General features: G+C 40.4%; 3 protein-coding genes across 3 annotated transcripts in view; 1 reads left to right on the top strand and 2 right to left on the bottom strand.

The window, feature by feature from the left end:
• Positions 1-282: 282 nt before the first annotated feature.
• On the bottom strand, positions 283-4,905 carry isl2a (ISL LIM homeobox 2a). The gene is made up of 6 exons (XM_024379485.2): positions 4,760-4,905; positions 4,182-4,371; positions 3,460-3,719; positions 2,456-2,739; positions 2,109-2,276; positions 283-992 (listed from the first exon to the last, which is right to left on the bottom strand). Exons 1-6 carry the CDS (start codon positions 4,815-4,817, stop codon positions 876-878), a joined length of 1,077 nt encoding a protein of 358 aa, XP_024235253.1. The 5' UTR covers positions 4,818-4,905; the 3' UTR covers positions 283-875.
• Positions 4,906-10,879: 5,974 nt separating this feature from the next.
• Positions 10,880-20,198, top strand: etfa (electron transfer flavoprotein subunit alpha). Its single transcript, XM_024379484.2, has 12 exons — positions 10,880-11,035; positions 12,843-12,992; positions 13,118-13,199; positions 13,367-13,449; positions 13,699-13,798; positions 14,398-14,508; positions 14,738-14,839; positions 14,943-15,011; positions 15,895-15,977; positions 18,553-18,618; positions 18,741-18,821; positions 19,836-20,198. Exons 1-12 carry the CDS (start codon positions 10,997-10,999, stop codon positions 19,869-19,871), a joined length of 1,002 nt encoding a protein of 333 aa, XP_024235252.1. The 5' UTR covers positions 10,880-10,996; the 3' UTR covers positions 19,872-20,198.
• Positions 20,103-23,387, bottom strand: part of tmem266 (transmembrane protein 266) — a 55,421-nt gene continuing 52,136 nt past the window's right edge. The window contains exons 10-11 of the mRNA XM_024379483.2: positions 22,008-22,070; positions 20,103-21,904 (exon numbers count right to left, since the gene is read on the bottom strand). Coding sequence (XP_024235251.1) covers positions 21,252-21,904; positions 22,008-22,070 — 716 coding nt within the window. The 3' untranslated portion in view covers positions 20,103-21,251. The remainder of the gene's footprint in view (positions 21,905-22,007; positions 22,071-23,387) is intronic.

Here is a 23,387-nt window from a genome sequence, read left to right as displayed (position 1 = left end):
AAGCCTACAAATTGTTTTGGTCTAACAACCCTAGCCATTTTCGGAAATAGTGTCCTCTAAACTGACATGAAATCATTTCTTTTGAGTGGTTCGAAATAAATTAGAGATTATATTGGCCTATTATAAATCTCAGACGTTTTTCATCCTAAAAGTGACCATTTAAATTAGGCCTAAACCTACCATAAAGTGCTGAAATAGCCGTTTCATAAATACATAAAGTGATTTATTTTGTCAATTGAAATTTCGGTGAATATTTTAATGAATTACTGCAGAGATTTCGCATGCAGTTCATTAAACATGGAACAATTAATATGGGTTTATTAAGATTACCTGTCTTTCCTCACAATAAATAATAACTTACTTTTTCTTAAAAGGCTGAAACAATTTGTATCTCATCCACTTAATTACAATATTTTACAAGACTTGATATTCATAATCTCCAGAAATCATGCACATCTATACAGATATGGGGCTCCATATGATCCCAACCCAGCATAGGAAATTTAGATGAAACTACAATGATGACCGTGTGGCCACTATGGATAACGTTCTGATATGTTCATTATAAATTAGCGGCTCATTATAAAGTGTAGATATAATCCTCACGTATGTCCAACCATGTAGGATCCGAGGCTCAGGCTGCTTTAGTTATAGGCCTTGGTTCGCACACTGGTACCTTGAAATTCATCTGATCCTGAACAATGCTGTGGACAGGTCCATCCGTGAAAAAAAATTGGTATCCTCGTAGACAATTCCAACGACATTGTTCGTTAGATAAGATAAAATCATTTTCCTATCCATGCTGTGAGCTGGCCAGTTCTCATGCAGGACACGCGGGAGCATGCTGGGGTTCGAAGCGACCTGTTGGGCTGGTCTCACGTGTCCACCGGACTCGCTACCATGCTGTTCGGTGTGTCCGGCAACTGCGACGACAGGGAGGTCACATCACTGCCAGAGGAGTTACCCATGGAGCCCGATTCAGAAAAAGACACCTGCGATGAAAACAGGTGTTTAATTAGCGTTGTTTCCTAACCGATATTGCAACAAAAAAATGTTTTGCATAGCCTATTAATATGGACCCTAAAGCCGATGCCACACGAAGCAATCTGGACGCAATGTATGTTGCTCTGTGTGTCTAAGTTGCATTGCATAACAAAACAGAAATCAATCATATTTCATGCAACTGATTGTATGCAATGTCCAGTGAGCAGAACTCATATCGTTCAGTTCCGGACTCCAACCAGTTGCCGTGTCAACACAGCTGTCAGTGTTGCTGAAAACCGAGACAGAAAATACATGCCAAATGGGGAATGTATAAAAAAATTCTAGACATAATGGCTATTCATGGGTTATGTACATGGTCTGGCAGACAATACATGTCATTTCAGAAGTGAACCCAGACCATTCTCCATCCAGTTTCAACTGAAATTGTTCAAAATGTACTGCACTGGCTAGTTAGCTAGCTTAGCTTATCCCTAGCTTGGTTAGCTAGCTAAATTAGCTATATTGTTAAAACATGGTTGGCAAATAGGCAACATTTTGGCTAGTTAGCCAAATTGTACAGATAGCAGTTTGTCTATATCGATGCTGTTATAATTACCAAACAAATAAATGAAACCGTGATGTATGAAAGGATTGGATGTAGCATGCCATTTCAATAGCGTTTGAATTGCTTAGTGTATCAGCAAAGTTGATCTAGAAGATGTCGCTTGCAGCTTGCATTGACTTGCTTAGTTAAATAAAATAAAAATTAAACCACATAAAAAAAGGAATTTACAACATAAAATGCGTCCAAATTGCTTCGTGTGAATCAAAGATTATTTAGGCCTATAATAATATGTATAGCCTATTACAGCCCATAATGTAAATCGATCAGCATTCGAATTTAATGAATAAAAGCATATATTTATTATTTAGAAATGTATTGAGTGAATAAAGCATCAGTGTATAATCTGAATTGAGATTCAGAGATCGAGTGGATGGTGTTCAGCTCCGTGAATAAACATTAATTTATTTAAAAAGGATTGTGTGTGTGTGTGTGTGTGTCTGTGTGTGTCTGTGTGCCTAGTGTGTGCAGCTCGCTTTTTCTTTTTAATGTGGGTGCCTACCAACTGCTGGAAGGCGGGCTGGTCCAGATCACTCTGCAAGGCGAACTCGCTCAGGGCCTTCCATGGGGGCTGGTAAGTCTGCACCTCTACTGGGTTCCCTTGGACCGTGTTGTCGTGTCGAATTGGACTGCCTGCCACCAGAGGCGTACCCGTCAATCCCTGAAGATTCTACAGAGAAAACGAAAATGTATCACAACAAACATCTCAACAGCATCTGGTTGTCTCAACATTTAAAGTGCAATATGCATGCATTGCATTCAACATTTTGGCACGCGCCATTAAATTACACCTTTATTTTTAGAAGACCGAAATGTTTATGTTGAATTGGAATGTCTCAATAAGCTCACCGTTTTATCGCTGTGATGCTGTTGTTGAAGTTGCTTCATGAATATCGATCTCTTCTTGTCTTTACAACGTTTGTTCTGGAACCAAACTCTGATGACCCTTGGGCTAAGACCGGTCATCTCAACCAATTGTTCTTTCATAAGTGCGTCTGGTCTTGGGTTGGCATTGTAACAGGTCCGAAGGGTATGAAGCTGCTTCTCGTTTAATACTGTTCGCACCCGAGTGGTCTTCTCAGACTGCTTGTGGACGTGGTTCCGATGAGGAAGCTGTCGAACAGACACAGGATCTGTGGGACAAATATTCAAAAGGAAATACCTTTGAAAATTGAATTTCCACTGACTGATTCAAATTTAGAAATTAATCGAAAGGAAACATGGCTGATGATAATCTTCTTCTCCCTATTCTGCTAATGATAGGCGAAGGTTGATACATGTCATTTCGTGATAGACCAATTAATAAGATGCTTTGTTAAACTTTTATTAAACCTATAGGCTATATAAGTTTGCATCTCCTTGCAAATAGGCTAGTAACTCCCCCAAAAAATGTATTACATTAAAAGAACATTAATTATTTTTATGTTGTAGAATTAGTCTTGTGTTTTGATCGAGGTCTTCTATTCTCTTCTTTTCTAACTTCACACCTACAAACTCTAAACGTTCAGTAGGCCTGTATTAGGCTAAATTACCACAAATATATCGACCATTGCAGAAAGTCTAAATGTTACCTTATTATTTAAAACAAATAAAGTCTAATAACTTAAACAACTTAATAGATACAAACATCACCCAATAGGCTGTACTTTGTTTAGTCTACCAATGAGTGTAATTTAATAAACTAATAGGCTTAAAAGTTTGAAAACTTGCTCAATAAAAGGACAATTTTACAGACAAGAATCATTATTATTATTATTATCCTAATATTATGTTATATATTTTAGTTGTTATTAACGTTGTTATTAATATTATACTCTCGCGATTATTATTACCACCAATATTATTTTACTGACCTGCAATATGAAGAGACCTGGAGTGAATAATTCCCGGACTGAGGGGACTTCCCGCTGAGGCCTGTTCCATCAGTAAACCATGATCAGCTCGACACAGCAGCTCCTCGTCCCGCAGAGAGAACTCATCCCCCGGCAGGAGATGCCTGCTGCACACCGAGCACCTAAAACACTCCATGTGGTACACGTTGTCACGAGCTCTCATCACTAGATCGCTGCTGCAGAAGCCAATGTTACAGTTTGCACATTTAATCCCAAATAATCTGAAAAGGACATAGGAATATGTCTTAATATGTTATAATGCATGGGCCTATAGCAGGAATGACTTCACGCATCCTTGCCTGGTTTTAATGTCTATGATCCTTGCTGAGTAACTCAAATGTATTTAGCCATCAGCAACAAAAAATCATCAATACAGTTTGGGAATTCATATTGTGCCTACTAGGCCTATATATTACACACGTTTCGTTCCAAGCATAAAACATTAGACTCAAATCATCATAAAAACATACTTACGATAATTTAATTTTTACAAAATAAACCAGAAACCTTGACTAGCCTGTATGCTATTGTCTCTCATATAGATATTTTTTTGCATTCATGTCAACAAGCTTCTCACACAGTTCCACTTTCTTGTACAGTAACTAAATCAAATCACAATTTTGGCATTTGGAAATTCCAAAGCTCTGAAATCATGTTAGTGAGGAAAGTTAGTCAACTCCTACCTTACATAATCTCTTTTGCAGTATGTCTTGCCATCTCGGACGAAGCAAGTGCACGTCTCATCCAGGTACTGACTGCATTCCGCGCACTTCAGACACGCAGCATGCCACTCCAGGTCCGGGGCGACCCGCAGGATGTACTGGTCGTGGATCTGACTCCCACAGCCCACACACATTGCGATTCCAGACTTCTCTGTGGAATGCACATTGTATATTTATGCTACCACCACGTACACCCATGTAATCCCCCTGACATACTCGCTAAATCCCCGCATGTGTTGTGTCTACTCTGTAGTCTGTCAATACATCTTGTCCTGTTCTGTCATCCTTGTCATTTCCAGAATGAAGGGCCGTAGCCTACGCTTAAAACTGATCATAGACCTCTACTAAGATGTATTCATATCACCATTAACACCGATAAAGGCCTTGCTTTCGATTCACTGGGTCGGTTTAACTCTAAACATATGCATAGGATTGTACGTACAATGTTCCAATAGTAGCCCAATATGATTTGATAATTAATCAATCTTAAATGTGCCTGGGTCAAAGTTTAAAAAAGAGAGACACAAATGTTTACTTACTTTTGGAATGATCCCCCATATCACCCAAGAAAGAAGAATTGAATATAATATCCACCATACAGGAGGGATAGTGCAGGCCGATAGCTGAAGAAATGGAGTGGGAGACTGCCCCGTCCCGTTCCAGGCTGACAACTTCTATTCCTCGAGTGAGAGGTGGGAAGAGAGCAATGTCCCACGCGTACAGTGACGTCACATGCAAACCTGGACCTCTGTGCGTTTGGGGAGGGGTAAATTATGCGTAGTCTTTGACTATGAAACAATACTAGATCAACATTGTTTTTGTCCAAGCCAGCGTTTGCTTTTTTGTTTGAAAAGAATGAAAGTGGAAGAAAGTTCTAAAGGTAATTAAAAGCCATTAGAAAATGAAATGTAATTTTGTATTTTTGAAAATACTATTTTTGCATGATAAGACACATTTTATTAAACTAAAAACATTTTATTTTCTAAACATACATTTAATTACACACATATGTTGAGTGGAAAGTGAAACTTTATTGTTATGATTATGCTTCTAAACTTATTATTGTGATAATGAATATGGTGATGACGATGATGATTATTTATAATATTCTTAATATTATTATTTGTATTATTATTATTTTTCCTGGTGATAATACATTATTAAAAAATATGCATTGCAAAAGCATATTGAAAGCCTTGGTTTCAAAGGGTAAGATAAGAATAGAGACCTCATAGAGAACTATGAGAGTGTTCTATGAGTGAGCCCTCTACTGGAAAATGAGCAGAAAGGTCCTTTTGGAGCAGAAAGGTCAATTTTGTTGTTTATGTTTTGAATAACAGCTACATTATTTCATCAATATTATTATGCAGTCAAATTGTGAAAAGCAAACAAAATCCATCCATAATAGTAAATGGCGAAGCTATTTTGACATGCATTTCCTGAACTAACTACTCAAATAAATGTTTCCATTCTGCAATATTGTATAATCCTAATTCAAATTCGATTAGTCATTTTCCGAATATATAAATCAATGAATCTTTAGATACCGTTTTCAGTACGTTTTACGACACGTTTTGAAATGGAAAATCCATCCATTTTTGTGCATGTGCAATAAATAAATACATTATCGCAAAGAAATGCATGATATCAGATTACCTACCGGTTTATTTGTTCAAGATGTCTTTATTCAAAAGGCCATGTGGCAACATCAACCTTCTCCTGAAAATCAAACTGCGACTGTGTCTCGAAACTCACCTTTGACATTGACCCTCACCCCAGATACAAATACAGATACAAATTATTTTAAGTTACAAATCGTAATTAGGATAATGGGATGTCGATGTCGTCCAGAAAACAATGAATCCAAAAAAAAGCTACTTTTTTTTTTATTTGAAGCATTCTTCAAGTTTGATTCCAAAGCTGTTTAAAGAAATAAACATTCAGAATAAAAGTTGCACGAGAAATGGATAGGCTATAAGCAAACGTTAACCAATCATTATGATTGCCCTAATCGAATAAATGCTTTATATTTCAACGCAATTGCATTTATAGACATATAGGCCAGTTAATCACTAAACAAAACTCAAAAATGGAATAGGCTAATATGGAATAAATTGCAATTCAAACCGCAAATCTGTCTAATTTGATTTGGCAATGCATAACTATTGTTTATGAAAATCATAATTTAGTTTTGTGAATGGCTACTTAATCTTTATTTGTTACATGTTCATGCATGACATCCATCCCACTCTGAGACGTTAAAATAAAACGTCTTCATAGGCTGCCTATTTTTTTTTAAATGTATCATTTATTTCGTTGTTCATTTGGCCTAGATAGTTTAAAAGTCTAATTCTTACAATCATTTATACATTTATTCATCACGATCTAGACATGTCCCAAGACTGCAATCAAACAATCAAGACACACAGCTCACTGGGCAGAGACATCAGTTGAAGGTCTAGTTTTGATTTACATTTGCTGAGTTGTCAACTAACGTGACTTCAACGTGAAATCAACAAAACAAATGTCACCATGTCGTTGGATTTAGGTTACAAGTTTGGTGAAAAAAATGCAAATCCAATCAGTTTTCAATGTTGACTCAACTTCATCACGTATATTTATTTGGTTTAAATTATGTGGAAACAACGTTTTTTTAATTTATGTTTTACCATTGGGCATGAAAAATAGCTTACAGTTTAAGATCTAAGATAAGACTAAGCGTTTGCCTGGGTGAAAATGTCTCCCTTATTGCACTTACCCAGTAAACATGTCCACATTGGCACGATGTGGGCTCAATGCGGGCTCAAATATTGGCCCCATGTAGGCTGCCAACATTGGCCTCTGCACCTTTGCTATTTAATAGGAATTTATTTATTTATTGTTTATTTCTGACACTTAATTCAATGCATAAACTGTATAATGTTCAATGGTTTAAGGTATTCAGGAAACATGATATACAGTGCCTTGCGAAAGTATTCGGTCCCCTTGACCTTTTGCCACATTTCAGGCTTCAAACATAAAGATATAAAACTGTATTTTTGTGAAGAATCAACAACAAGTGGGACACAATCATGAAGTGGAACGACATTTATTGGATATTTCAAACTTTTTTAACAAATCAAAAACTGAAAAATTGGGCGTGCAAAATTATTCAGCCCCCTTAAGTTAATACTTTGTAGCGCCACCTTTTGCTGCGATTACAGCCGTAAGTCGCTTGGGGTATGTCTCTATCAGTTTTGCACATCGAGAGACTGAAATTTTTTCCCATTCCTCCTTGCAAAACAGCTCGAGCTCAGTGAGGTTGGATGGAGAGCATTTGTGAACAGCAGTTTTCAGTTCTTTCCACAGATTCTCGATTGGATAAAGGTCTGGACTTTGACTTGGCCATTCTAACACCTGGATATGTTTATTTTTGAACCATTCCATTGTAGATTTTGCTTTATGTTTTGGATCATTGTCTTGTTGGAAGACAAATCTCCGTCCCAGTCTCAGATCTTTTGCAGACTCCATCAGGTTTTCTTCCAGAATGGTCCTGTATTTGGCTCCATCCATCTTCCCATCAATTTTAACCATCTTCCCTGTCCCTGCTGAAGAAAAGCAGGCCCAAACCATGATGCTGCCACCACCATGTTTGACAGTGGGGATGGTGTGTTCAGGGTGATGAGCTGTGTTGCTTTTATGCCACACATAACGTTTTGCATTGTTGCCAAAAAGTTCCATTTTGGTTTCATCTGACCAGAGCACCTTCTTCCACATGTTTGGTGTGTCTCCCAGGTGGCTTGTGGCAAACTTTAAATGACACTTTTTATGGATATCTTTAAGAAATGGCTTTCTTCTTGCCACTCTTCCATAAAGGCCAGATTTGTGCAATATACGACTGATTGTTGTCCTATGGACAGAGTCTCCCACCTCAGCTGTAGATCTCTGCAGTTCATCCAGAGTGATCATGGGCCTCTTGGCTGCATCTCTGATCAGTCTTTTCCTTGTATGAGCTGAAAGTTTAGAGGGACGGCCAGGTCTTGGTAGATTTGCAGTGGTCTGATACTCCTTCCATTTCAATATTATCGCTTGCACAGTGCTCCTTGGGATGTTTAAAGCTTGGGAAATCTTTTTGTATCCAAATCCGGCTTTAAACTTCTTCACAACAGTATCTCGGACCTGCCTGGTGTGTTCCTTGTTCTTCATGATGCTCTCTGCGCTTTTAACGGACCTCTGAGACTATCACAGTGCAGGTGCATTTATACGGAGACTTGATTACACACAGGTGGATTGTATTTATCATCAGTAGTCATTTAGGTCAACATTGGATCATTCAGAGATCCTCACTGAACTTCTGGAGAGAGTTTGCTGCACTGAAAGTAAAGGGGCTGAATAATTTTGCACGCCCAATTTTTCAGTTTTTGATTTGTTAAAAAAGTTTGAAATATCCAATAAATGTTGTTCCACTTCATGATTGTGTCCCACTTGTTGTTAATTCTTCACAAAAAAATACAGTTTTATATCTTTATGTTTGAAGCCTGAAATGTGGCAAAAGGTCGCAAAGTTCAAGGGGGCCGAATACTTTCGCAAGGCACTGTATTGTATCAGAAATACAGCCAAGTTGTTGCTGTCATGCATAGGCCTATAATTTATATACCATAAGTAATAGACCTACATAGTTTCTCATTTGTCACATGCACGTATTTAGGTATTTTTAAAGACTTCATCATTGTACAAGATTAAACAAAACTGGGCATCACACAACAGAACCCTTAAATTGGAAGTTGAATGACGCTCAGTAATGGTTGCAAAACAAGAACTATGTGCAAACCATGGCCCCCAAATATTCTAATGAGCCACCGCCTTCAGCTGGGCTTGGTGTGGGCTAGCCGGTGCTGCAGAGGAGGCTGGTGGGAGGAGCTACAAGAGGACGAGCTCATTGCAATGGCTGGACGGGTATAAATGGAATAGTGTCAAACATATCAAACATATGAAAACCACTTTTGACTCTGTTCCATTTATTCCATTCCAGCCATTACAATGAGCCCATCCTCCTATAGCTCCTCCCACCAGCCTCAACTGCCGTGCTGGGCTTGGTGTGGGTTAGCCTGTGTTGGGCTTGTTGTGGCTGGTGTGGGCTCGGTGTGACCTTGGTGTGGGCTAGCCAGTGCCCAACTTGCCCACTGAATAACCATAGGGGCCAATGGGGTAATGTTTGCTGGGTATGGTCTAGGGCAGGGTTTCCCAAACCTGGTCCTGGGGCCCAAACTGGGTGCACGTTTAGTTTTTTTCCCTAGCACTATCAAAGCTTGATGATGAGTTGGTTATTTAAATAAGCTGTGTAATGCTAGGGCAAAAAAACTAAATGTGTTTGGGAAACCCTGTTCTAGGGCAGCGATGGGCAACTTTGATGGGGATGGGGGCCACAAAAAATCTGAACTCATTATAAGGGTCTGCAGTACCTTGCCCCGAACCAGTTATCACATTTTATTTGGTGTGCATCGCCTTGTCCGGTTCCATGTCGGTCCCTTTACTCTTCTCATAGAACTCAGTAGCCACATTGGCTACTCATTGAAATTAGTATATTTACAGATCTGGATTAAATGGATATGTATAATGATTTTATTGGTGACAATAGAAGGCCTATCTAGTTTTCCCTGGGTTGTGCCGTGGCGGAGATCTTTGTGGGCTATACTTGGCCTTGTCTCATGATGGTAAGTTGGTGGTTGAAGATATCCCTCTAGTGGTGTGGGGGCTGTGCTTTGGCAAAGTGGGTGGGGTTATATCCTTCCTGTTTGGCCCTGTCCGGGGGTGTCATCGGATGGGGCCACAGTGTCTCCTGACCCCTCCTGTCTCAGCCTCCAGTATTTATGAGGCAGTAGTTTATGTGTCGGGGGGCTAGGGTCAGTTTGTTATATCTGGAGTACTTCTCCTGTCTTATCCGGTGTCCTGTGTGAATTTTTAAGTATGCTCTCTCTAATTCTCTCTTTCTTTCTCTCTCTCGGAGGACCTGAGCCCTAGGACCATGCCTCAGGACTACCTGGCATGATGACTCCTTGCTGTCCCCAGTCCACCTGGCCATGCTGCTGCTCCAGTTTCAACTGTTCTGCCTGTGATTATTATTATTTGACCATGCTGGTCATTTATGAATATTTGAACATCTTGGCCATGTTCTGTTATAATCTCCACCCGGCACAGCCAGAAGAGGACTGGCCACCCCACATAGCCTGGTTCCTCTCTAGGTTTCTTCCTAGGTTTTGGCCTTTCTAGGGAGTTTTTCCTAGCCACCGTGCTTCTACACCTGCATTGCTTGCTGTTTGGAGTTTTAGGCTGGGTTTCTGTACAGCACTTTGAAATATCAGCTGATGTAAGAAGGGCTATATAAATAAATTTGATTTGATTTTGTTCACACCCACCTACCCAGTCATCATGGACCCGAAGGCTACAGGGTGACAGGGTCTAGGACGGTCATCACTATCTTCTATAGATACAAAGTCATTTGTACAATTTATCTTCATAAAATGTGATTTTAAACCTAACCCTAACCTCACTAATAACTTTACGCCTAACCCTAACCTTAAATTAAGACCAAAAATAAGCTGTTGAATCTGACTTTGTTGCCATGGAAGCTACTTGTGGAGACCGTGGTCTCTGAAATAAAATTGTATTCTGCTCCCACCTAAAACGGAAGTGATTTTAGTCCATCCCATAGTTTTGTCTCGCGAGAACATTCTACCGCTGTCAGAGTTCGTTCGAAGTAAAGTAGCATTTGGCAACATCGAATAGCAGGGTTCAAGATGCTCAGAGCTGTCAACAAAACACATTTCAAACAGTTGGTAAGTACACGATAGACGCATATGATTATATTATATTAACTAGCTAAGTAACTTGCTATTCATTCGCAATGTGGCAAATGCAAATCAGCACAATGTCGCTGGTGCCTAATAGACAGTTAACGTTAGCTAGCAAGGAAGCTAGCCAGTCAACTGGCTAACTTAGCTTACTCGTTAGCTAGCTGTGCCCAGTGAACGAAATGGCATAGATTTTTTTTTCTATATTCATAAAAATGAAATAAATCGATTGCCACAGTTTGAACATCTGATCATAGTTGATGGCACAGCTAGCGTCCTTAGCTAGCTGAAAATAGCTAGCAGTTAGCTAGCTTACTTATGCAACCTCGTAAACAATCACTTAAGAAACTAACAAAAAATGGCCATGCAATGATTTTAAAGACATTGAAGCACCATTTCAATAACGACAATAATTTAATGTACACTAAATCTATTATACATGTATTGTGCTGTGACGTTGTCTAGACTGCTGTGAATGACCTCTACTCTAGAAACTGTCATTCAGACACAGGTTCAGATAGAGCAGCTGGTACTGTCATGTTTTAGCTTGGTGATAGGCTTGCTACTCCCTGTCAAAGGTTGTATAAGCCCATGTCTAGCTCTGATGTTATGTCAGATTGTTTACAGAAGGGTTTCACAGCTCCCTCCTCCCCTCAGGTGATGTTATGTACTAGTTCACACTTTCTGCTATAACTGACCTCCAATAAATAACCCACTAGATGTTGCTTTCCCCCAAAAGCTACATCTGAACAGAACCAGTAGTATCCTGTATGAACTCAATATTAATGTTGCCTTGCTCTTTATTGGACTACCCAAAATGCTGTCATATTATTCATTGCTATTAATCATGGGTGTTTAAGTTTGATAGGCATTAGAACCATGTAATCAAGGCCGGCTCATCCATTAGGCAGACACATAACACCTCACATAATTCTACCTAAATACAATGAAAACCTCTCTCACCCACTGGCATATGGGCTATTTAGGTGAGCGCTGATGCCGCCCCATGAGGAGCGCTGCCCACTTTGCCAAAGTCAGGGGCGCAAAATATGTATCTTATCCAGCATGCCTCTCCAGGGTGCTGTTGGAGAGACACAGCGCTGCGGCTCTCCACCAACGCTCAAATCATCTAACATAAATCATGTAGCCATAGTAGAAAGTGTACTAGCCTATGTGGTTTTTCTGTAGCTTAGACTGGAGATCTTATTTCTGACAATGTTAAGAGACACTTTTTATTTTTACATAATGCACGTCTCCTATCAAATAGCCTAAATGTCACCCTTTCAAATACAAACGCTCTTCGATTTGAATATGACTTTACCTAAAAACAGGCCAGGTCAAAATAAAATGGACATTATGGAATGAAATTAGCCTACTCACGACTGCTGTCCGGGAGTTTAACTCTGGGCTAAATTGTCATGAATTAGTGATTTCAATTGTACATTCATACATTTTTGACGAGCTGATCATAGCGAAGAAGAAAATACTTCCTCATTTCTCACTGTGTAAACACATCGATTCTCATTACAAATAGGCTCAGAATAACTCCTGGTAAACTTGGGTAGCTGATATGCAGATATTAAATAGCCATAATGATTAGGCCTAGTCTTAGGCCATGGATATGAATCAGACGGTACGACATGGATGGGCATTCATAAAATGGCATTACAGGCCGACACTGTAGGCTACACTATTCTAGTTTTGCGGGATAGGAGGAGGGAAGCAGAATGGCCAGGGCTGAGTGTTATGGTAATGTTATGTCCTATTTACTGAAAATATATTTTCCCCATAGTCTGGTCTCCTCCAGAGGTTTCAAAGCACCTTGGTGGTGGCAGAACACAACAATGACAAGCTGACCCCCATTACGCTGAATGCTATCACTGCAGCCAAGAAACTGGGAGGAGATGTGTCCTGTTTGGTTGCTGGAACAGACTGTACAAAGGTAAGTTAAAATCGTGGGTTTGATCATCAGACTAATAACCTGTTGAAAATGGATGATATCCAGACCTACACTGTTAGTGTTTTTCTTCAAGGGATTGATTTGCTGTATATTTATAATCTGTTCAGGTTGCACAGGAAATCAGCAAAGTCCTGGGTGTGAAGACAGTTTTGATTGCTCAAAATGATGCTTACAAAGGCTCTCTGCCAGGTATGTATATCCACAGTGTGAAGCAGATGCATCCGACAGATTCACTGAAGCTGTAAATGAGTTGGAAGTTTTACTTCTATGTGAAGTTAGTATGTTAAATTTGAGGGTAATTTTCTGTCAATATGCATGTGGTGTTAACTGCAACTTGCATGCATGTCTTTCCATAGAAGCGTTGACTCCACTTATCCTGGCAACCCAGAAGCAGTTCAACTTCACCCATATTTGTGCTGGAGCATCTGCCTTTGGGAAAGTAAGCTTATAACACCTTTATATACATAGCTTCAGTGAGGTCATTTGTTACTCCTCAGCAAGCTGTCTGCCAGCAGATGATTTCATATAATGGATTTAATTTCATAAGGCTAGTGTAAAAAAAACATAGCTGTTATCTGTATGCTGGGTTTTTCAATCATGGTTTCTGGAAGTTATTTGTGGGGTATCTTTGGCTGATTGTTACAGATTGCCTTGTATCCCTGCTTATTTACCATCCTGTCTTTTGTAGAACCTGCTGCCCAGACTGGCTGCCAAGTTGGATGTTGCTCCTATTTCAGACATTATCGAGATCAAATCCCCTGACACCTTTGTCAGAACCATCTATGCTGGTAACTAGCTTTTTGTGAACGTGTTACAGTATATTTGAACTTTTGAAACCTATTGTTTCCCCCCCAAGCCAACCTAAGATGGCGTTCATATTTATTGACCACATTATAAATCACCAATGCAGTTTAGACTGCTTTAGAATTCTTTTGGTACTCTATATGGATATTGTTTGAAATTATTTTGGGAAACCATGTCAATTTCTAACTGCGTTTGGGAGTGCTCTAACAAATTAGTCCAGTAACTCACCACTTCTCCATGTACACAGTACTTACATGTACCATAGAGAACAAGTTTGTTTATAAATCTAAAGCTAAATCAGCTTTTCGGCAATACCAGCTTTGATTAGATCCCAAAAGCCTAATTTTTCAATTGCACTAATGAGCTATGAATAAATCAAAATGATCCACTTCAACCTTTGCTGTTTGTCATGTCCAAATAGGTCTTATGGAAAACTCATGGTGTACCTTGAGCCCAGAAGATATTTTATCTTTTAGACTATTTGTGTGAAATTGATTTTCTATTTTAATTCCCAGTTGTCATCAAAAGAGTTGCATGTGGTAGTTACAAAACTGAACATCACTGTTGTTTGTCTCATTCACAGGAAATGCTCTCAGCACTGTCAAGTCTAATGACAATATCAAGGTTTTCACTGTCAGAGGGACATCCTTTGAGCCCGCTGAGGTGGAGGGAGGCAGTGCTACATCAGAGGAAGGTAGCTCCAGTACTAACCATGCACTGATACACACCCGAAAAGAACACATACAAAAGCCATTGTTCTTGTTTATCATTCTAAACTAAAACAAAACATTTCCTGGCTGGATAACATATTTTTCAGGGTATAGTTAAAAGCAAGGAGACATGAGACAGTTTGTCCTTGAGATGTAGTTTATTTAATATGATCCTCTGATGTTTCCTCATGTGTTGTTGTTTGTTTATTTCAGTTGCTGCGTCCGCTCCTGCTGGGATGTCCGAGTGGCTGGAAGCGTCCTTGACCAAGAGTGACCGTCCAGAGCTGACCAGTGCAAAGGTTGTGGTGTCCGGAGGTGAGAGACACCTAACTTCATGCTATTTGCTTTTACTTGACAAATGAATTGATGTGTATGCCAAATGTTTAAAGAAATCATTACTGTCTTGCCCTTCTTTTAGGAAGGGGCCTGAAGAGTGGAGACAACTTCAAGCTGCTGTATGACCTTGCTGACAAAATGAATGCCGCAGGTAAGTGTGTGATTCGAATGAGTCTTTGAATGTTGACCTGCATATACAAATGCAAGTTCTGCATTTGAATACGTAGCTAGGTCTTCATCCAATTGGTGACAGACTTTCATGCAAATACTCTCGAATCCGCATAAAGAAAACATGTGCATTTTCCCACCAGTGTTGTGTTTCCACCAAATATATTTTTTGTGGATAAAAATCAGTGCGTGATGATGTAGTGCGCACACATTTCATGTACCGAATAAAAATCTGAAGTTTAATATGTTTCCATCGCTTTTCCAATTCTACCGATAGTTTTGTCACAAACTGTTGCATTAAATAGCAAATGTGCCTACTCTGGTCTTAGCACGTGTACTCCAGCCAACAGCTGGCAGATAGTGTTGGTAGGCTGTGCTGCTAGGTTAGTCTACATGAGATTATTATGGATAACATATTATGGATAGAATATTTTTATTTGTCAAATGGCAGTCAAGCATCGATCATCATGTCACCAGAATAAGACCCTCAATATTTATTGGAAAGGAGTATCAAGATCACCATCCTGTGAAGTTCATCATCACTTATTTAATCTATAGCCTAATAAACTGTATGGTTTCCCGAGTCATAGTGGTAGGACCACACACCATATGATTGTTATTATATCAATATTTGCGCATAAAGGCACTGCCATTTCTCACATAATGAATTTTACCGACACAAAAAGATCCCACCATGTCAAACTAACAAATGATCTGTCGGCATTTATACAATTTTCCCGAAATGTCCTGTTACCATCATAGCTGTCGTGATTTTTTTTTTATACGGTATGACTTTACAATAAAAATATTGGTGAAGAAATTTGATTGACAGCAGTAAAGTAGGTTTGAATTGATTCTCCCCACAGTTGGTGCTTCCAGAGCTGCTGTGGATGCTGGATATGTCCCCAATGACATGCAGGTTGGACAGACTGGCAAGATCGTGGCCCCCGTAAGTGACAAACTCTAGATAATTTAACATTCATCCTATTCTTTGATAGGCAATGTTGTGCTCACAATGGTGGATTCTGTATTAATATTGCACAATTATTCAAGATAAACCTTTTGTGGAAACATGGGTGTATACTTACAACAAAATAAATCTGAAAATGCGTAGATATATTTTCTGAGTTACCCAGCCAGTATGGATTATTGTGCAAGTTGCCCGCAGCTTGACAAAGGCCTGTTACTTTAGATGCAAACACAATTCCTTGAATTCAGTGTTCTAAAGATGGATCCCTTAGCCCCTTTTAAAAAGGTTAAATTCCCATTATCCTGTTCAAATGGGATATCCCAGCTGTGATTATCCACACATTTGAAATGTAGTTAATGGCACATTTATGCACCTAAATGATTTAGCTGATCCATTAGAGAGCAGAGCACAGTGCAGTGGGTATCTGCTCAAAGCCACAGACCAGGCCATTCTGCCCAAATTGGATCTTGCTAATGTTTGGACAAGCTTGTCACATTTGGGCTTAAAGCCCATTTATTGTTTTTGTTTTGTTTATGAAACATACTCTGCTATACTATCGCTCGTGCAATGATATGCAATGATGTCTGAGGGGAAAAAACAGTGTTCGTTGTTTGAAGTAACACCATTGTCACAAACGGATGTGGCAGTTTCACCATTACGGATTCCAGCTTTAATGTATTAAATCAAATTTTAATGGCAGTATTTTTATCCTGCTCATATTTGTCAAGTCAGTTATTCATAGTCCTCATGCAAACCATTCAGAGGATTCAAGTATTAAATGGTCATTTGTGATCGCTACCTTCCGGCATTGTTAGGACAGAAGAACAATGTCATATAAGTATCATATAAGTGTTAATGTCTGTCTGACATCTTTTTTATTTGACAAATGTCCCCTTGAATAGCACAACTGTGTTCCTTCTTGTTATGTGTATTTGAATGATCCACTTTTGACAGGAGGAATATTTAGCTAATCAACTATTTGCAGGCTTTAAATAGTAGTTATATCCACTATTGAACTGCTCCAGTTCTAGTTTTTCTGAAATGAAATTTGACATTTAGTGTTTCTGTCAGTATGTATTCATAGCTTTTGCATATTTACAGTGGGGCAAAAAAGTATTTAGTCAGCCACCAATTGTGCAAGTTCTCCCACTTAAAAAGATGAGAGAGGCCTGTAATTTTCATCATAGGTACACTTCAACTATGACAGACAATGAGGGGAAAAAATCTAGAAAATCACATTGTAGGATTTTTAATGAATTTATTTGCAAATTATAATGGAAAATAAGTTGAAGTGTACCTATGATGAAAATTACAGGCCTCTCTCATCTTTTTAAGTGGGAGAACTTGCCCAATTTGTGGCTGACTAAATACTTTTTTGCCCCACTGTATGTATATCAAAGAATCGTCACACTAGCATTCAGTAGCCTAAAGTCTTTATAAGACTGTCTTCACCCTACTGTCCTGACGTTTACAGACAGTGTGCCGCTGTATTGTTTATGTAATCTAAGCTGTGGGGTGTCATGCCTGAGCAACGTTTCAGACGAGTACCACATTCGGATAACAGCTTGGCAACGGAGCAGCCAGGTTGTCATGTTGCGGTCTTTTGTTGTTTTTTATCGGCTAACAATAGCATCACCACAGTTGAACGACTAGCTACCAATACAATCATGTTCCTTGCAGGGAGTTGCTTTCACACCTGAGGGAATGCTGGGTGTGAAATAGTAGGCTGAAACAGTGCTTTATGCTATTTTTAGCAAAACCACTGCAGGTAGCCCTGTCTAGCCTTCTAATTGAAAATGCAAAGCTGCTAGAAGAGCTTAAAGAGACTAACTCTGAGAAGATTCTCCAAATAGGTTAGACATTGGACACTTGCTAGTACCTTTTTTGTTTTAATCTTTTTGTATGTACTCTGATCTTTCCATATAGTGATACTACAACATGTTTTGTGGTCATTCTATCTTTGCAAGGACAGTACACTTGCTGGATAGGACAGTGCCTCTCATGGTGAAATATTGGTCCTCACTTCCAGTCGTTGGCAGACTTGTGTTCATAAATTGATGTTCTGCTCCTCTGAGACTACTCCAATAACATTAAGTAGCACTGAAATATTCATATGGCAGTGCATTACGCTGAAAGCTTCTGATGTGTTTTCCCCATAGGTGAGGTGGATGCTTGGGAGGGTCCTACACTCTGCTACACCCCCCAGCACTCTCCCTCTGAGAGATTACACAGACCTGGTCAGGGTCAGCACTAGGACAGCTCTATACTCTAACCCAGGACTGTCCTGCAATCAGCTGCATCTGTACTAGGGTGCCAATGACGACCTTGGTGGTGTCGTGATGTTTTTCTGGAGATTGATGGAAAGTTATTCAATAAATATTGTAGGCCCACATATTATACTACTGGTATTGAGTCCGTTGCAGGCATTCCTACAGTAAGGTGTCTTACCTGTGTTCAGCAGCCTGAAACAACTGGGACTACATAGATGTGGCGGTGCACCAAGCACTTGTATTATGCTGATACAGCTTGTTTTGTCATCTTGTTGTCTCTGTAGGAGTTGTACATCGCTGTTGGCATCTCTGGAGCTATTCAGCATCTGGCTGGAATGAAGGACAGCAAGGTACAGTACAGTTACCATTCTTACTTGTTTCTTCCCTGTCCCTTTGTACCAGAACGTTCTGTCATGTATACAGAGTAGGCATGCTGCATTATTTATGAAACACATTCTGCTTTGCACTACAGACTATTGTGGCCATCAACAAGGACCCAGAGGCTCCCATCTTCCAGGTGGCTGACTATGGTCTGGTGGCTGATCTGTTCAAGGTGAGATAGTAGGCCGACTGTGTTGGAGGAATATTCACCCATGAGGAAACATTACCAAACACTCTTGCCATGACTGAAACTAACCCAACACTGGGTTAGCTTTCAGCACAGTGCTGACTAGATGATCAGCAAGACACCGGCATTTCAATAACCAAGAAATGACAACAGTGACAATCAGAATATTACATTCACTATTTCCCTGATCAGTGTTGCAAGAACCATTATTATTCCACCTAATGGAAATGTGTTGAATTATTGAGGTGCTGAATTAATCAGAGGTGAGTTGTGGCCAGAGCCTGCTGTTGTGTAGAGATACAACAGCGCTCCTTCAAACCATAAGTTCTCATGTATTATTTTCTCTTCCCTTGTGCCATTACTTTACATCCTCAGCTGCCCTCTAATGTCTGGCTGGCACATATGGCCAGTGTGTCAGAGGTTTGCCATACTCTTGAACAAGAGGGCCCGTGCTTTCGGTGAAAGTGTATTAGCATTTATTTTCATGTGTGTGTAATGTTGTTCATCTTTTATTTACTATGGCGGTGGTGGTGTGTGAGAGGCCCAGGTGTTATGGGGAAACTCCGTAAAAGTGATTGGTAATAATAGCTCGTGGCAGCAGAGTTGTGACCTGCTGGTTATCAGCTTACATGTGATCACTCCTCGGATAACTCATTCAAATGTATGGTCTTTCTCCTTCCTTCAATTGAAAACTGATCTGTGGGACATACTCGACTCGGGCTCTACTGATACCGATAAACTATATGTCATTCAGCAGGCAACCCCGCTCATGTCCCTTTGATCAGTTACTCTCAGAAAATGAAATAGTTTATCAATGACTTGATCTTAAATGGTGTCACCCCAAACTGTGAGATTCAACACTTACATTTATCTAAAAGTTCAACCTTCCATTTCCATGTCGCAAGCACACATTGTGTCTATTGTGTCAACCTTGCTAGATATGCCTGGTTAGGGGGTGCAACCATCTTAAACTACTCTGTTTTGTCTTTGTCTCACTAGGCTGTCCCTGAGATGACTGCAGCATTGAGCAAGTGAGCCAAAATTCAGCTCAGCAGCCATAATACCTTCACTACCTGGGTACCAAGACCACATGGTTACAGCTCTCCTACAATCTCTGCCTTAATGTTTCTGGAGCTACTTTTCTGGGAACACTAATAATGTTATCATCCTCCTTCCTAAATGGAAACAGAACAACACTGTTTATAAACCGGACATGTGTTTTTATGGACCTAGCTATGATAATGCCACAAATAATGTTTTGCTTACCTGGCGTAGGTGATATTTTTGTTCCCTGTTAATGCATATTTTGTAATATGTATTTAACGTAGCGTCAAAATAAAGGCAATCTTCAGGAAGTCTAAACCTGCCTCACTAATGCACTTTTATTAATGTGTAGTCCCCCGAAAGGTCTTGGTATCAATGATAAAACTGACTGTAAATGACTGTTATTTTACCACGTTTGCTTTTAATTGCTTTTACTCTGCACTGAATTCCCTTCATGATCAATTTACAAAATGCCTGTTGACATTTAAGTGCACGGGATTAGATTGCCATGTCTGAAAGCAGATATTTTTAAAGGTCCATGCTATAATACTTTTTCTTCTGACCAACACTTTACATAACATCTTCAATTACAAACCCCTTGAGATTTGGTAGCTGAAACATCCCTCAATCGCTCAATTGTCTGGCTTAAAAATATTTTGTCATATCATTTGAATACAAACTTTAGCATTGATAATGTAGAAAGACAAAGGTAAGAAATAAGCTGAGAACACAGCTCAACACAGTAGAACACAGATCAAATGTACCCTGCATTAGTCCGATCAGAGAGGACTGTACTTAATGTTGAGGTCGAGAGACTCCAGGTTGACTTTCAGTATGGTTTGTTTATAAAATGTCTGATTAGTGTGGCTCATGACATCATAATATGATTGCCAGTTAGTAGTTGTTTTGTGATCAGTCTAGTGTCTCCAATCCCTAAGTAAGTGTATCAGACAAACAAACCACCCAGTTCCACCCACACACACCCAGCCCCATCGCTAAATTATATCACATTCAAAAGCATCAGAGCCAGTCACATTTCTGCTGAGCCCTGCTACCTCAGAGCTTGGGCTAATGCCCTAATGCTGGTTCCTTTTGGTGACTCCATATACTCATTTATAGTGGCACTTCCTGATAGATGTTCAGTGCCTGCTCACTAAGGCATGTTTCCCTGTCCTCAATGGACGATGGGCTGTGCTGGCAGAGCTGCCATTCACAGTTCCAAGGTGCTTTTGGCAATGAGGAAGATGGCTGTATGCTAGTGGAGGATGCCTCTGAGTTCATGTCTTTAGTTTTAGTCAGTGAGTTTCAGGAGGGTATTTGAGGAGTGAGTCAGTGCTGGCTAGGAGATACAGTACCACCTGTAGCCCTTTCCTATGTCTCAGGCAGGCTGCTGATGGGGGCATCTGCCTGAGACAGCATGTACTTCTCCTCCATGAAAGGCTCCCTGGCCTGCAGGTGGATGAGAGGCTTGGTGTGGAAGCCTCTGCGGCTCTCCTTGTTCCTCTTGTTGTAGATGTTGAGCCTGTGCTCCAGCTCAGGGCTGGTCTTGGCGGAGCCAGCAGGGCTGGGCAGTTTGAGGTTGACAGGGTCCAAGCCCTTCTGTCCCAGACAGGAGTCCTCAGACAGGGAGGAGAGCAGCTCCTGCACCACGGCGCTGGGGTGTCCTCTGGGGCCAGGCTGTGTTCCCAAGCCCAGGGCCAGGGGGCTGCAGTAGGGCGGGGGGTAACAGCGCTGGCCGCTGTAGGAGTCTGTGGAGGTGGAGGCCTCACGGACTGTGGAGCTGCAGTCGGTGTTGGAGCCCAGGGTGTGGCTACTAATACTGTGCTGGTGGGCGCTGAAGCTGGAGCGAGAGCGGGACACGGTGGTGTTGGAGGCCTCGCTCACAGAGCTACCCGTCCGCTGCAGACAGCTGGACGCTGCATCCGCACTCACCAGAGACGAGGGCAGCTGGCTGGGGTTATTGGGCAGGTGCACGTCTATGGCTGCAGTGGTGATGACACGAGCTGGGTCTGGGATCCCAACATCTACAAGAATCACAAACAACTTGGACTCAACACATGATCCTGCTGACTGTCCGCAAAGTACACAAACAAACCTGTGAGGGTGTAGACAATTGTTTATTCTTACCACTGCTTGCCTCACTGTAGTACTGGCTGATGTAGTTGTTCATGTCATCTTGAACAACATGATCTGAAAGAAATAAGAAACAAAATAGGTATGTACTTTTTCTCAGAAACAATTAAATGAGTTAGATGTTTGGTACCCTTATCTAATAGAGCTTGTGACAATCTATTCCCATGTTTGTTCTGTAAAGATCTCCCAGAATGCATCAGTCAGATATTCCTGACCAGAAGGTTGAACCCATAGGAAGCAAGGTAAGGAATGTAAAAAGAGGTGAGGTGGTGGGTAGAAGGGCCTGTGGCTGGCATCTCTGACCTGTCACAGTTTACCTCTAAGTGCCATCCCCATTCCCTCAGGACCACTAGACAGATGGGTTTTATTTATGTTTCTTCTTCAAATATTCATTTTAAGACTGTTCCAAGAAGGCAGGGGATGCTCGGACTAAAATGTGGCGTCAGAGACAATCACTCTGCGATTAATAACACATGAGCATGTGAGGACCACTTAAAAGGCTGCAGTCTGACACAGCCTCTCTGTGAAACCTCAGATATATAGCAGAGAGAGGAGCAGGGTGATTTATGTCTTTACTAAAGGAAAGTGCTTTGTTTCTCCTGTCTCCTGCAACTTATGATCTGTCTCCCTTTGAAAGTTTTATGGCTCCTGTATTCATTGGAGTGTTTGTTCAGAATTTTAAAGACTTATGTTTTGATAATATTTCAGTACCCCCATGCAGTCACCCTGCCCTCCTTCTCCTGAGACATGAAAACAAACAGTAGGTTTAGGCGGATGTTCTCCTCATGATTAAATCCGATGGCGGGTTATAGGCGTTGCGGCTTTTAAAGGCAATGAAAAACAATTGGAAATTGCCATTAAAAGGTCCTGAAAAGTCACTCTGAAAAGTACTTTTTCTCTCATGGCTAACTACCAGGAAGTTTGAAGAGACAGGTTGAGTGTGCAGGGAGCTTATATTTAAGAGCTCACCTACACTGACAGCTCTTTGAAACTCCTATGTCAAGCAACTTAGATGCAGTGAGCAACTAATTTGTTGATACACAAAGCAACTCAAAAAACATTGAAATTGCTTCAATGATGCCAATTTGTTTTTTAATACATTTCCGTTTGATATGTCTCTTGTGATGCGGTTCACAGCAGTACTGACGAATGTGTTGTCATGACAACTGTGTCAGAGTTTTGAAAGACCCTCCCCCCTCCTTTGTTCCATGCTGGTTGAAGACCCAGCTAACCAGTAACTAGCTAACACCAGACACAGATGAAGACCTAGCTAACCAGTAACTAGCTAACACCAGACACAGATGAAGACCTAGCTAGCCAGTAACTAGCTAACACCAGACACAGATGAAGACCCAGCGAACCAGTAACTAGCTA

This window comes from Oncorhynchus tshawytscha, linkage group LG19, assembly GCF_018296145.1.
Source record: "Oncorhynchus tshawytscha isolate Ot180627B linkage group LG19, Otsh_v2.0, whole genome shotgun sequence".
Classification (NCBI taxonomy): domain Eukaryota; kingdom Metazoa; phylum Chordata; class Actinopteri; order Salmoniformes; family Salmonidae; genus Oncorhynchus; species Oncorhynchus tshawytscha.
Note: the sequence above shows the minus strand (reverse complement) of the source record. Positions and strands in the feature narration are given on the sequence as shown.

Bases quoted from the DNA above. Each gene is read 5' to 3' on its own strand.
- etfa (XM_024379484.2), top strand. From the start codon at position 10,997: ATGCTCAGAGCTGTCAACAAAACACATTTCAAACAGTTG. The intron at 13,200-13,366 runs GTATGTATATCC...GTCTTTCCATAG, and splicing joins TTACAAAGGCTCTCTGCCAG to AAGCGTTGACTCCACTTATC. The intron at 14,840-14,942 runs GTGAGAGACACC...CCCTTCTTTTAG, and splicing joins AAAGGTTGTGGTGTCCGGAG to GAAGGGGCCTGAAGAGTGGA.
- isl2a (XM_024379485.2), bottom strand. From the start codon at position 4,817: ATGGTGGATATTATATTCAATTCTTCTTTCTTGGGTGATATGGGGGAT. The intron at 3,720-4,181 runs GTAGGAGTTGAC...TGTCCTTTTCAG, and splicing joins TGCAAAAGAGATTATGTAAG to ATTATTTGGGATTAAATGTG. The intron at 2,277-2,455 runs GTGAGCTTATTG...TTTTCTCTGTAG, and splicing joins AGCATCACAGCGATAAAACG to AATCTTCAGGGATTGACGGG.